The 14,071-nt window shown below is 45.8% G+C and overlaps 1 protein-coding gene across 1 annotated transcript in view; it reads right to left on the bottom strand.

The window, feature by feature from the left end:
• IGSF22 (immunoglobulin superfamily member 22) overlaps positions 1-14,071 on the bottom strand; it is a 34,546-nt gene that overhangs the window by 18,457 nt on the left and 2,018 nt on the right. Inside the window, exons 3-13 of the mRNA XM_044425978.1 lie at positions 13,363-13,499; positions 10,925-11,024; positions 10,327-10,366; positions 8,612-8,789; positions 7,335-7,448; positions 6,510-6,672; positions 5,915-6,187; positions 4,598-4,882; positions 3,704-3,828; positions 1,953-2,094; positions 119-415 (exon numbers count right to left, since the gene is read on the bottom strand). Of these exons, the coding sequence (XP_044281913.1) occupies positions 119-415; positions 1,953-2,094; positions 3,704-3,828; positions 4,598-4,882; positions 5,915-6,187; positions 6,510-6,672; positions 7,335-7,448; positions 8,612-8,789; positions 10,327-10,366; positions 10,925-11,024; positions 13,363-13,499 (1,854 nt within the window). The remainder of the gene's footprint in view (positions 1-118; positions 416-1,952; positions 2,095-3,703; positions 3,829-4,597; positions 4,883-5,914; positions 6,188-6,509; positions 6,673-7,334; positions 7,449-8,611; positions 8,790-10,326; positions 10,367-10,924; positions 11,025-13,362; positions 13,500-14,071) is intronic.

Here is a 14,071-nt window from a genome sequence, read left to right as displayed (position 1 = left end):
GGGGACACCCTCACAAACCCTCAGTGTGCTTGGCACTGGATCTAATGGAGGAAAGTCCCACTGGGTGCAGTGGCAAGTCTTCCTGAGTAAGCCGAAGCTTGCAATACCTGGGACTCACCAATAACATTGAGGTACAAATGAGCAATGGCTGTTCCGCAGTCATTTTTCAGCTTCAGCATGACAGTTCCACTGTCTTCCCTCACACAGTCCGTTATTGTGAGCAGAGCTTGGTCACCAGTCCTTTCCATGGTGAGCCTCTCTTCTTCCGTCACTTCAATGCCATCCTTGAACCAGGTGACTTTGGGAAGGGGCTTGGCCTTGAAGGGGACCTTGATGTAGGCCGTCTGTCCCGCTTTCACAGTCACTGGGTGGGCGGCTAAACCTTCCAGCACAGATGGGTCAATAAAAGGGGGATCTTGGAGATGCAAAAAAATGGAAATGGAGAAACCCGTCTGAAAATCACAGCCACAAATTCATACTGGAATGTTCAGATATACACAAAGTCTCGGGGTTTGGTGTTCACCAATGCATTTTCAATCTCCTTAAGTCATCTGTTCCATTAGGAACAGAATGTCCATGTGAAGTTGTTCTTGGGAGAGATTTAGAATATATGCAAAGACATGGTTTGGGTGCTTTCATTTTTTGCTGTTTTTGGATGGTGTTACACTTTAGCACTGGGATATGACTAGATCAGGAGGGGTGAGGGGGGGGAGCAGCTGGCAGTATTTAACTCACCCTTGCCATTTTACCAAAGGTTGTACAAATATTGTGTTTAAATAGGACAAGCATAGAAACTGGTTCTGGGACTAGAACTCAGTGCTGGAGCTTCTGTGTTCTGCCTTTAAAAGAAAGGTTCCAGTCTCTAAGGTTTGAGAGAGATAAAATCTGAACAGCCAGAGAGGAATCCAAGCAGAATTTCTGGTGGCTATCAAATGGTGCTTTGTTGTCCCATAACTATTTCCATAGCCAATAGAAGCAGAGGAAACAAGCACATGCAAATTCAAATATTTGCATAATTTGCAACAGTTGCTAGAAACAGCAGTGATTTTGATTATGTTAGCTCAGAATTTTGTTATCTTAAAGTGTGGATTATATGCAAACTTGGTTTCACCTCTCAGGAAGCAGCTAACACAGGGGATGAGCTTGCCACCAAAGAGACAGAAAAAATACTCCTGCTAGATTATGTCACACTGGGTTGATGGCTGAGGCTGAATTTAAGTTAGGACTCCTTCCCAGAGGTCATAAGAACTGAGTTGTGTGGCCACACTGGAAAAAATAGGTTACATTTCTGTGGCAAGACAATCCTGCTAAGAAAATTGGCACCTTCTCTGACCTGTATAAATGATACAGATGGAAGGCATTTGTATGATTTGGAATCTGCATGCTTCCTCTTAATAACTTATTCTGCAAAAATTGCTGCCATGCTTAATTAATTAGGATCTTGCAAACTATTTGCAGGGCACTGAGCTGTTGCCTCAGTCCCAAGTCCTGGAAGTCTTTTATTCAGCCACCCCTCCAGGTTCTCAGTACAGCAGGCATTGACTGGGTATGCAAGACTGGCAGCCAGGAGCCTGGTTCCATAAGCCATGAGGGCTTGCCATGTGTGCTGCCCCAGTGTCAATGTTCAAGCTGCAGGGGGCACCCTCAGGGCTTACTGTGTCACATGATAACAAGCCACCTTGATGCGGTTCTCACAGCACCACAAGCCATGGAGCAAGCTGGCCCATTGCCTACATCACCCCAATCTCATATTTGCAGTCACAAGGACTAGAAACCTGTTCCTTTCACGTTGAAAGCTGACATTCTCAGGAAGCTGAACTCTGCTCCAAATAGGACATTCTGTGTCCACCAGGTTGGTGTGGGCCCTGCTCCATATGCCTTTGAAATGATCTGAGCCTAAACAAGTGGTGGGGAAGGCAAAGTGAATTCAGCTCTGGAACACAGTACTTTACCTGCAACGCTAACGGTGGCCTCACTCTCAACTCCTTTTGCTCTGAAAGTGTACTTCCCTTCATATTCCGCTCCCATTTTGTCAATGATCAGTTTGTGGACAGCTCCCTGCTTGACAATCTGGATTCCTTTCATATCTGTAATCTGAAGGAAAATAATTTTTAGAAGAAATCAGCTTCAAAATTCTAATATTGAAAGATGCCTATACGTTGTTACAGCATTGGACAAATCTCTGAATGGCTCTGCTTGCAAAGGGGGCTTAATTTCTTGAATAAGGGTATTATCCCACAAATGAGACATGTGCATGTGTTTATGTGTGTGCATGTGAACACACACACACACACAGAGGGAGAGGGGGAGAGAGATTTGCTGTGCAGAAATATCTACACTACTGTTTTCACCTTGGGGTTTTTTTTTCTTCGCGAAATGGATGCATCTGCACTCCAAAATAGGAGAAGGAGAATTAAAAACCCGTTTGAAAGGAAGGCTGGGCTTTGACCACTGTCAGAGTTCCCTGCTTCTGGAAAAGCAGTGGCTTTCACTTTTCTGAGTGCCCAGAATCTTGGGAAAAGGTAGAAAAGAAGCAGGACACTAAGCTTTTTAGGAGAAAGCAAAGTGCAAAATAAAGCTCAGAGTCAAGACCAGGGCTCGGTGCATGTTGCTCTTTGAAAGCAGGTCATCTCCCAGTCATTGCCCATGATTTTCAAGGTGACCAACAAGTGAGAGTCCATGCAAGATGCCACATGAGCACTTTGGAAGGTCTGTCTGACAACTTAGGGGTCACAAAATTACCTTTAAAAAGGAGAAAAGGGGGAAAAGGTACAGTGCAGGTGGGGGAAGGGCTCATGATTGTGGTAGAGAGAGGAGTCAGCTAGAAGACTGAGGAAAAGCCAAAGTGAGCCCAGCCCTCTGTCTGACACAGCAAGCTGCGGTCGCACAACAGCCTAGCCTGCACAGTTTGTTTGATGGGGGACGGCGGGGAGGTTGTCAGGACGTGCAAACCTGCCCAATGCCAGTAATTAAGGCTTAGGAGAAGCATTTCAACCATCTGAAAAGAGCAGGCAGGGGAACGTGAGGAAGCCAGGAAACCACCACAAATGATTGCACTTGCGGGATAAAGGGTTGGGACAGGAGAAGGGGCACGACCTTGTGTGGAAATCCGGTGGGTCAGACTGGAACCCCAGAGGGGCCGAGCTTGGTCTGCAGGCCTCAGGCCGATTTCCTTCCAAGATATATGCTATCTGCTGACAGGAAAGTGCTATACCCCTTGGGTAGGAAGGAAAATGGCTGAACTACATATAATGAAGCAGCCCCTCCTGCCGAGACCAGTTTTCGCCTGGTCACGGGTGGAAGGACTCGCAGCCTGCTCTTCTGCCTCCACGGTGCTACTGCCAGTTCATGAAACAAGGAAACGCCTAGCAATTCTTCTTCCAGATTTTGAGACTGTTATTGTGCAACTGTGTTCTACATTATGCACAGAATTTTTCAGGGGTCCAGGCAACACCATGGTTAATTTGATGCCCTCTTGGGCTTCTGCACTGTTTTCTTCCAGTTTCCTTCTTGCCAGAAAAAAGCCATTAAGGGAGGAAAGCTGGACTAGCTGACCGAGCCTCGTAATGGTTAGTAATAGCAGCCCTCGGTCTGGGAACACGTGGGCTCTGGGGGGGGGGGGGTGGCATCCGTTAGCCGAAGGGTTCGGGTCGGACACATTTGCCTTTATGCACGTTTCCCTGTCGGCCCCATAAAAGCTCACCTCTTTCCCATCCTTCAGCCAAACGCCTTCCACTCTCTCATCGTTTAAGACAATGCAGAGCTCTGCTGGGTCGCCTGTTGAAGCCTCGACATCTGATAAGCCGCTCTTGACTGTAGCAAACCTCTCTGAAAAGGAGAGAGAAATGAAGGCGGTGGCGGCAGGGGGCCAGGAACAAGTCTTTTTAAAAGTTTCAAGGAAGAAGTGGGCGCATGTCCAGCAAGGTGCCTGGGGGTTCTCTGGTGCCTGCGGACACCATACTGCCTGACCCAGGGTAGTTAGCCCAGGGTTAGTGAGACCCGAGTTCAAATCCTCCCTGAGCCAGAAAGGTACATCTGGTTAAGAATGTAGGAAGTGCCCGGAGGGTCGGGCCAAAGGTCCATCTGGTCCAGCCTTCTGTTCACCCAGTGACCACGAGATCCCACAAGGAGGACTTGATGCAACAGCACCCTCCTGCCCAAGCTCCCCAGCAATGACTGCGCAGAGGCACATGAGCCCTCAGGCTACCCAATCTCACATCTAGGCCTCCCGGTCTACACACCTAGGGGGAGTAAGAAACGAGTCTAGGCACTAGAGGGGGAAGGTTGCCACCCTAACCTGCATCTGTTCTAAGAAAGCAGAAGGCCAAGTGTCAAGGCTTTGGTGGGAAAAGAGAATACCCCTGTTAAACTGTCTGTCTCTTTCCTTAGCCATTCAGGGATAACTTTTGAATTCAGCTGCATAACAATATGAAGCAAAGCTTTGCTCTCCTACGGAAGCCATTAGTAACCATAGGATGCCTCGCTCTCCTCCCCAAGAGCCCTCCCACTCACCAGTAAGAAACAGACTTTCTGCCAGTGCCACTAAGGCTTGTTTCAAGTTCTCCTCCAAACCCGCTCTTGCCCTGCTAGAGCTCACCTTCCACAGTTACGTTGCAGCTGCTGTAGTACTCTGTGGGGTCATTTTCTTGCATGGCAATGACCATATATTCTCCTGAGTCATTCAGCTCCGCATCATCTATGATCAGCTCTGCCATCTTGCCTTCATGGTTCATGGTAAATTTTTTAGACCTCTCAATCACCTTTCCGTTCTTCATCCATTTCAGGGTAACGTCTTTGGTGGTCAGCTCACATTCCAAGCAAGCTTTGCTCTTCTCCTTGACCCGGACATTCTTCAGGTTTCTGATGAACTTAATTGGTGGTCCTTGAAAGAGAAGGAACAGACAGACGTTGGCTGCATGGACTGCCACCTTAGCTGAATCCCCTGTGGAAATCAAGGCTACCACAGGGCCAGCAGCTAAACATCAGTCTGATGATGTGGAACTAAGCAAGGAAATGATGACTTAGGACTGGCCAAATAGCCTTTGGAAGGAACACTCACTGAAAAAGGAGAATGAAAAATCAGTTTGATTTCAAAAAATACTCATGATTCTACGGATCCAAGCAAAGGTGTTCCTGGCATTTCCTTACATCAGCATATATAAGAAGAAAACATACATATGTGTACATATATGTTAAAACATGCAAGGTACATGTCTGGCAACCTTGGCCCAACTAAGGTTGTGCAACGCATGCATTCAGGTACCGAGAACACACAGGCGCCTACAGGTTTTGTGCCTGCTGCAGGACTGAACGTTGCCCAATAAAATGTACAGCTGATCTTACATCTTTGCACCTTTTTAAAGCTTTCTCTCTAATGTTTCTGATACTGCAACCTGTCAGACTAAAAAATTCCACCATCTTCTGTGATGGATGCTGCAGCAAATGAAGTATTGCTAAAAGGGATAAGATTTTTCTAACCCAGTCTTCTGACAGACGCGAAATTGTTCAATGCCAAATGAAAGGAAACCCTCGTTGCATCATCTGCTGAAATGCGTTGAATCTGGTTTGACAAATGATTTGGACTCCTCATCCCATTCACACTATTCTTTCCTATTATGTTGAACCCCCAAATGTTCAACCACAGTTAAGTGATCCTCCTTCTTTTACAAACTTTAGATACATGCCCCTATGTTTTCAAATGAGGTCTAATTAAGGTTAGTTAGCAAAGCCAATCATTGATCTGTTATTGAGTAGCATGAACCTCATGTGAAAAAAGGGACAGACAGACTCCAGGACAGGAAGCACAATGCGGTTTGCAGTAACCAAAATGGATTGTCTACAGCCACTCGTTCCAATTCTTTGTTTTAAAATTTGAGCAGCCCAGGGAATAGCAAACAACCTCAGTTGCACCTACTCTCAATGAAAAGCTCGGCCTTGGTCACCAGATCACCGGTTTCAAAAGCAACTTCACCCATGTCACTTGGGCGGACATCTTTGATTTTTAAGGTGTGAGTTAAGCCGTCTTCAGACGTGATGATCTCATACTTGTCATCTCGCTTCAGCTCTTTCCCATTGAACTTCCAGGCAAAGTTAGGCACCTTTTTGGAAAGGCGGATTTCAAACACAGCAGTCTGCCTCTCTGTTATTTTCAGAGGTTTCAGGTCTGCCAAGAACTTCAGGGGCTCATCTGCCAAGACATAACAAGACACACAAGAACCTGCAATGTCTGTTCACAGCAGAGAAGGTTTTTCAAACAGGGGCCGGATTCTCAGGCTGCGGTCATCAATGTAGTTCTATGGACACCTGGTACTCCCCACCCCAGATATTTGGACTCCGTAACTCCAGACCATTGGCCGTGCTGGCTGGGTCTGATGGAAGTTGTGCATCATCATCTGGGAGCTGCTGGAATTCTATTCCTGCTCTACAGAAATAAGCAAGTCTGACTCATACAAGCTGAAGTTATGACTCATCTTTCCTTCCTTCTCATGTGTAATTAAAATACAATTTACCTATTACGTTCAAGTTTGCAGAGAGTTGCTTGTCGCCTACTAAAACAGTGTATGTGCCCATGTCCTTTTCAGTCACGTTGGTGATATAGAGCATAAACTTAGTGCCCATCTGTTTTGTTTCATATTTGCCTAGGCAATACTGAAGACGCAAAGGATCGCCATCCTGGAAAAAAGAAGTTCACAGATTGGAAAGCCTAGGTAAATAGTAATCTCCATGGCATGCATGCTGGAAAGAGGGCGTTTCAAAGATGGTTCAGGATGCGTATACACATTGCTTGAGTAGCCTTCATTAGTGACAGGTGGTCAGCCGTAGGAACTGACATCATAGCAAGGTCTTGGGGTTGAGTGGACATCAGCATCTTGTTGTGTTCCTCCTGCACTCATTTGGACATGTCGTTATGTGATAATTACACAACCATGAAATGTAAATGGTGGAAATACAGAGCCTCAAAGCAGAGAACACTCATGGCAAAATAAATGCTTGGGAATCTTGGGGATGTAATAAATTCCCTGGAGCTGATGTGTTCTGTGAGGCAGATGCATGAGGCAGTGAAAACTGGGACAAACACCGGAGAAGTAGCAGCAGGAACATGTACTGGTCCATAGCCATTTTATGTTGGCGTGCATTACAGTGCTACTAAATGAACTTTCTTTGATTTTCTCTCTTTGAATATAAAAACCCTTTCATTGTCATTAACCAGCCTGCACAAGTAATTTGCCGATAAGGTGGCATTAGAAGGAACCTGTAGGAGACGCGCTGTTCTTGACTCTGAAAGTCTCAACCCCACTGCCCTCATGCAAACCAACATCAATAAAGACAGCGACCTTTAACCATGTCAGCTTCATATTGGCATCCCTAAGTTCCAGAATGCAGTCAAATACTGCTGTCGAGTCGACCTTAGCAGTAACATCTTCCAGGGGTTTCAGAATCTTGACAGCCTGTGGTAGAAATTGCAAATAAAACAAAACTATGATGATTCCTACACACTCACCTTATGTAATAAATGAAACAAGATTAAATGCTGCTGCTCATTTGCAAAGATGACTGTTGATAGCTTGTATCTTCTGAGGCTTCTGAGGGCCAGGGCCCAAAGAGAGCCCTGTTGGGGTCCCAATTCTTCCCTCTGGAGTACCAGCAAAGACCCTTCCCCTGGACCAGCCTCTCTCCTTCAATCACCAACTTTTTTGGTGGTTCTGCAGCTTTTGGGCAGAATTCTCTCTGCCCCCAGTCAAAAGGGCTGAGGTGCTTCCCCTTACCCACCAAAAGCAGGAGTTTTACAAGACAGTGTGCTGAGGGTGTGCATGTATGTTGTATTTCTGGCTCTGACTCTTTTACCTCATGCCCATCCCCTCTGCCTGCCGTCCCACCTAGCAAGTGGAACGCACTTTCCCAGCACTGAGTTCAGCTCTCTGGCTGAAGGAGGTTCTGTGCTGCTGTTGATGGAAAGGCGGGCACTCGTGCTTCCGTGCCACCAGAATCTCTGGGCTGGTTCCAGCGCCCTGTGAGTTGAGCTCTCTCCTTAAGAAGGGGGCTCCCAGGTGTGGATTCCCCTTTCACCCTGCAGCACTCTACAGCCCCCCCACCCCACCCCCAGATCTGCTCTGGCAGCCTGGGGTGGGGTGGAAAAGAGGAATGATTGAAAAATGCCTTTCCACCCCCACTTCCTCCTGCAGAAGCTGCCCTGCATCAAAGGTCCTCCTGCCCACAGAAAGGGGCCTTTGGATCCAACCTCTTTTTCCTATAACAGAGCAATGCAATTATTGGCAATCGTATCTTGGCAATGCGTGTTTTTAATGGTGAATCATTCCAGACTACTACAAATTTTAAAACAATCCCCCTGTCCCACTGGTACATTTGATTTTAAAAAGAAGATACTTTTACTGATTTCTACTTGTAAAGCCCAAACTTGGAGTTCCAGGTATAATTTCAGGTTACTCCTAGGTTTTCAAGATGACATATTTCAGCCCAGCACTTTGTTCCTTCCCAGGAAGGTAAGATGCATCTGGGGGATATTACAACAGTGGAGCTGAAATAGTAGAGCAATGTTGAGGATGCACCCCAAAGCAGAAGTGTGGGCTAAGCCAGCACCCCTTTGTCTCACCTCAACTTCTACTTTTTTCTTCATCTCCTTCAGTTTCTTAAGAAGTCCTCGGAAATCGGTGAAGCCGTATTCCATGCAGACCCTCTCAAAGTCCTTCCTGGGTACCTTGGAAAGAATCTCTAGCATCTCTTTTTCACCGATCACTTTCTTCTCCTTTTTCTTAGGAGCCGGAGGACCCCTGTGTGCACGCAGGCCAGGTTATGGGGCGACATTTGCTTAGCACAGGCTAACTCTGGCACATCACTCGGTCAGGAAACTACCATCCCCAGGGCTCTCAAAGGCAGGACTGGCCCAAGCCAGCCTGTTCCACACCCCCACCCAAGGCTTGTGGTACCCAAGCACACACACACAAAATCCACAAGTGCCTCTCCCATCCCTGACTATAATGCACTGAAGAACTAATAAACTGCTGCCTTGCTTGGAAGGAAACCCTCAGAATGAGGCAGCCCTGCAGGCCCTGGAAAGGACTGTTCTCTATTGTCAATGTCTTCTTTTTGGAGGGTTGCCCCATTCAAGGGTGCTTGATAGATGAAGAGCCACCAGAGGAAAAGCTGGACTTTGAAGCTGCCCATCAGCAGGGCCCTGACAGCAGGCTGAGCAAGGCCCTAGACAGAGATTAGCATTGCAAATGCTATGCTAATGAGTGTCCTCCTTTTGGCAGCTCATTACTGGACACCCTAGTCCAGATTGCTCTTTAGTCCTCTAGTCCTCTGTGAACACGTTTCCCCACTTCTGCCTGTGGATGTTCTGCTCTGTGTGGTTGAGGCCCTGCTCCCATTCCCAGTTAGGTGGGCTTTGGGCCCCTGGTGGATCCTTGGCTGAGGTTGTCCTGCCCCTTGACCTGCCCAAGAGGCCCCCAACCATTGTGGTTTGCAAACAGAGCAAACACTAAGGCTGACTTGGGCTGTCAAATTTCCCCTTAATGAGGACCTTTCTCAAAGGTCCTGATTCTGAAAAGTCAGTATAGTGTTGAGAAGAAGAAAGTATTTAGTGGCTTGAAGGCTATGCAATTACTTCCCTGCTCAGGTGGAAGGTAGTTGTTACCACTTATAAATGAACCACTTCATTCAGAAATAAAATAGGTAGAAGGAGCTCTCATTTTGCTGCTGTTTTTTCTCTGCAGGATCTCTTTGTTGGATAGTTGCATTGTTTTTTATGCTTACAATGATTTCATTGTGACTTCAGTACTCATTTATTAGCAGCCCCGAAACACTGAAGAGGTATGATAAAATGTTTTAAACAAGCAGGAAAATGCATACTGTTTGTTGGTGGAGTGAGTTATGATTGTAAAAAAGAGAGGGACTTCTCTGTGGTGGCACCCTGATTTTGGAACCCCACCCCAGAGCAAAGTAATTGTTTACTTATTTGGGTACTTATTTACTGAAGTATTTGAAATTGGCTTTATTGCTCCAGGTGCAATTTTAAGTCCTTGTTGCCTCTCAATATAATGCTGCATGCAGGATATTTGTATTTTTATTAGATAGATCTAGAAAATTTAAAAATACATTTCACAGCAATAGCAATCCTTTGACCCTTCTATCTCTTTTGCACTGGGGGAATCTCCACCTTGGGCTGCAGTTACTGCCTCTTGTTCTGCCTCTCACCAGCATCCTATTCCCAGTTTGCTGCAAGCCCACGTAGAGAGAGGATCTGAAAATTATTCCCCTTGGAAAAGTGTCCTGACCTTTCATTGCAGGGGAGGGGAGAAATCTCACCTTTTTTTCAACATTTTTTTGAAGTCCAGCTTATCTTGGCCTTAAAAAATGAAATAAAATCAAAATAAGAGAATTGATACCAATAGCCTACATTCCGATGCATTATTTTAAGGTGGTGATGTGGAAACTCTTTTGGCCTGAGAAGAAGATTTTGCTCCACGGGAACTCCCAGAGCCACTTCCAGTGGCAAAGGGATGAGGTCAGACTATCAACCTATTGTAGCTTCAGGCTCTTATTGCCAGTAACTGAACCTTAGGAAAAGCATTTTGACCTTTTAGAGTGGGCACAAGCTGCATGATAGCTGGGGAACCGCCAAACAATTGATAGTTGGAAGAAAGTGGTGGGGCCTCTTGGGGAACCCATGGAGGACCAGCTTTGGCCTGAAGTTCCCCACCCTTGTTCTAAGGGACACAGAAGAATTGCTTCAGTGTAAGGACACGGCCGCGTGGCCCTCATTCCACATTTCTCATAGACCTGTCATATGCTTGACTCTGTGGAGTAGCTCCCAGCTGAAGTTCCAGGGACCTTCCTGCTTCCACACTGGGATGTGCTTCCCCCCTGCCCAAACTCTCCTTAGGTGCTTGTGCTTTGCACTTACATTCTGTTACGATCAAGGACACCATGTAGATGATGTCAGCGTGCTCATTGGAAACGATGCACTTGTAATTGTCAGCATCATCTGATGTGAGGCTTTCCAGCTGCAAAGAGGAAGCAACATAAGAAGCCCGATGAGAGGGCCCATGAGAGGTGCTTGCAGAATTTATACAGCCCGCATAAACTCTCCCCTTAAACATGAAGGTGCTTGGGTCAAATGTGAGTGGGGAGAAAGCAATTGCTTTTTGATGAAGATAGAACTCTCCCTTGGTTCGCCAAGGAAATTGCTGCATACTTTCCTAGAACTGCTTCCTCCGGCTGAGCTAGCAAGATATTCAAATATGCACATGCTGGAACCAGTTCTATGGCAACACTGGCTGCGTTGTTCAAAAGTGGTCAAGGAAGAGAACTGTGAGCTACACAGGGAATAAATGGCCAGGATATGCTAAAGAGACTAACAATTGCCTTATTAATTCGCAGACAGAGTGGCTTAAAAATGCCCACTGGAAATGAAATACTTTTAAGCTGCCACATGAGGGCCAATACTGTAGCTGCGGACAGGTTACAGCACCATCATATGCACCAGGGGTGTTCAACCTTTTGGCTTCTCTGGGCCACATTGGAAGAAGAATTGCTTTGGGCTGCACATTAAATTCACAAACACTAACAAAAACTGATGGGCAAAAAAAAAAAAAAAAAAAAAGGAGGTCTGTGCATAATACTTGTGAAATCCACCACCACAGATAAGCAAAAAAGTCCTCACATAATAATCCTAATTATTTTGTGAGGATTATTACAGGTTTATTATGCGGTACCCCATGTGGAGAGTGAGCAAGTTCCAAGTTTGCAAACCCTAATATAGAAAAAGAACATATCTTAGTAATACAACTTCATTGATTTTTTGATATTTTTATTATAAAAGTAAAAGAGGGCAACATAAAACTAGTGGGATATTTGGCATTGCATTTGAGAAACTAGTGCATCAGTATCTGGTTTGTGGAAGTAGTTGCAATTCTCAGTGAGTTCTCAAGGTGCTCATCAGATATTTTGGTTCTAATTTTACTCTTAGAGTGCTTCATTCTTAAAAATAGTTGCTCACAAATGGAAGCTGAACAATGCCATAAAACTGAAGCCATGCATGTATACAAACAGTGAAAGCATATGCACATTTATTTTGTGAGACATTGCAGCACGACATTGTCATCTACAAAGTTCACGCTTGAGAACTACACAATCGAGTTGCAAAAAAAATCTCATATTTAGTAAGTTTAGGATTTTGTGCTGGGTCACATTCATAGCCATCCGGGCAGTGGGCTGGACACCCCTGATATGTACATTTAAGGACAGGATTAAGTCCTCTTCAGTGGTGGCCCCACAGTTAAGGAACAAGCTCCCCATTGAGGCCTGTCTGGAGCCAACATTAATATATTTTCAGTGCCAGGTTGAGGCCTTTACCTCAGGGCATTTAATTAGTGTTCCTTGGGGCTTTGCCAGCTGCTTGTACAAGTCTTACAATTTAAGTGAACTGTATCATTTTTGCATTTCTTTTAAATTTGGTTTTAAATATAGTATGGTAATATTTTCATGCTTTTTAAATTGCTGTTTGTATTTTGTATTGTATTCTATGTGTTGTAAATGGACCACACAGATTTGCTTTTTGGGAAGCATAAAAATTAAATAAAATTGAGTTCAATGGGGCTTCCTCTGTTTACAGAAGTTTTCTTTTTCTTTGTTTCCTTTTTATGCTTTCCCCCTGTGAGCAGAGGCTTCTCTTCATGAGGCCTTTAAGAAGCTTCCACTGGACTGAAGCTGCTTCCCTTTTCTTTGTGGGAAGCAGAGCTTGGCTTTCCCCAGGATTTGATTTCTCCACCTTTCTATAGGCATGTCATGAGTGGAGCCAGCTGGAGCCAGGGGTCAGACTGGATGGCCTGGGAGGCCCCTTCTGACTCATGCTGTTTCTCTGTTTCTATATTTTCCATCATCCAACCACTAGGTGGGTCTATGGCATAGATGCAGGATAGCAGAGTTGCGACTTCTGTTCTGGGTTTTTAGGCATTTGAAATTTAATAGCAGACTTTCTTTGCTCTTAAGAAAAAAAAAAGCCTCCAAAATGACTGGAAAACACAGGAAAGACCCTGTAGAATGGTCATGTCATGGCAAGGACCTGAAAAGTTTTTGATTTGATTTGATTTTTATCCCACCCCATTGGCAATAAGGCTTCCATGAGGGAGGAATCACAAGGGCACAAGAAATGCCTCAAAAGGAGAAGCCCCTCATTAAACGCCCCTTCCAGCCCTTTCAAGCCTCCACCTCAGTAGGCGTGGCCTGGCTACGCTATGACCTTGGCAAGGTGCCGTTGAAGACACACCTGACAAATATAACACAGCAGGGAAAGGCAGGGAAACGTGAGCAGAAAGAGATTGTAGAAGTCACACTCATTACCTTCAGGACATACTCCTTATTGATGCTGTCAAAAAACATCTTTGATCCTTCCTTGATCGGCAGCCCACTTTCCCTCTTCCATGCCACTGTGGGTTTAGGGTTGCCTTTCACTTTGGCGCGAAATACGGCCTTGTCTCCTGTGGGCCGAGGCGGAATAACGTCACGGGGCGTTCTGTCGAAGGGCAGCCTGCCTTTCGTGTGGCGGTGTTGCTCTCCTCCTCCAGACCCACTTCCACAGGTGACTGCTGGAGGGCAGCTCCCTGTGCCATCTTTGTGCAGCTCACTCCGGCTGTCGGGCCTATTTTTTATTTATGATATTTACATCTCGCCTTTTTCCTTTCAAGGAACTCAGGATAGCTTGTATAATCTTCCCCTCCTTTCAATCTGATATGCACAACAACCCTGTGAAGGATGTTTGTCAGAGCATCTGGCTTGAATCGCCCAGTTAATTTTGTGGTTGAGGGAGGACCAGAACCTGGACCTCCTGCATCCCGTCCAACACTCCAGCCACTGCGCTACACTGGCTCTTGAAAACAGATGGCTAGGCTAGGCTAGGCTAAGCTAGGCTAAGCTAAGCTAGCCTTAAGACAGTGTTTGTTATGCCTGGATGGTGTGGTGGGTTTCATGATCCACCTGCAGCCATGTATTGCAGCATAAACTGCTCCTATCCCAGTTATTCCCATTTGCTTCCCATCCCTCCCAAGTTTTC

Source organism: Varanus komodoensis, unplaced genomic scaffold, assembly GCF_004798865.1.
Source record: "Varanus komodoensis strain SLA01 unplaced genomic scaffold, ASM479886v1 scaffold16, whole genome shotgun sequence".
Taxonomy (NCBI): domain Eukaryota; kingdom Metazoa; phylum Chordata; class Lepidosauria; order Squamata; family Varanidae; genus Varanus; species Varanus komodoensis.
Note: the sequence above shows the minus strand (reverse complement) of the source record. Positions and strands in the feature narration are given on the sequence as shown.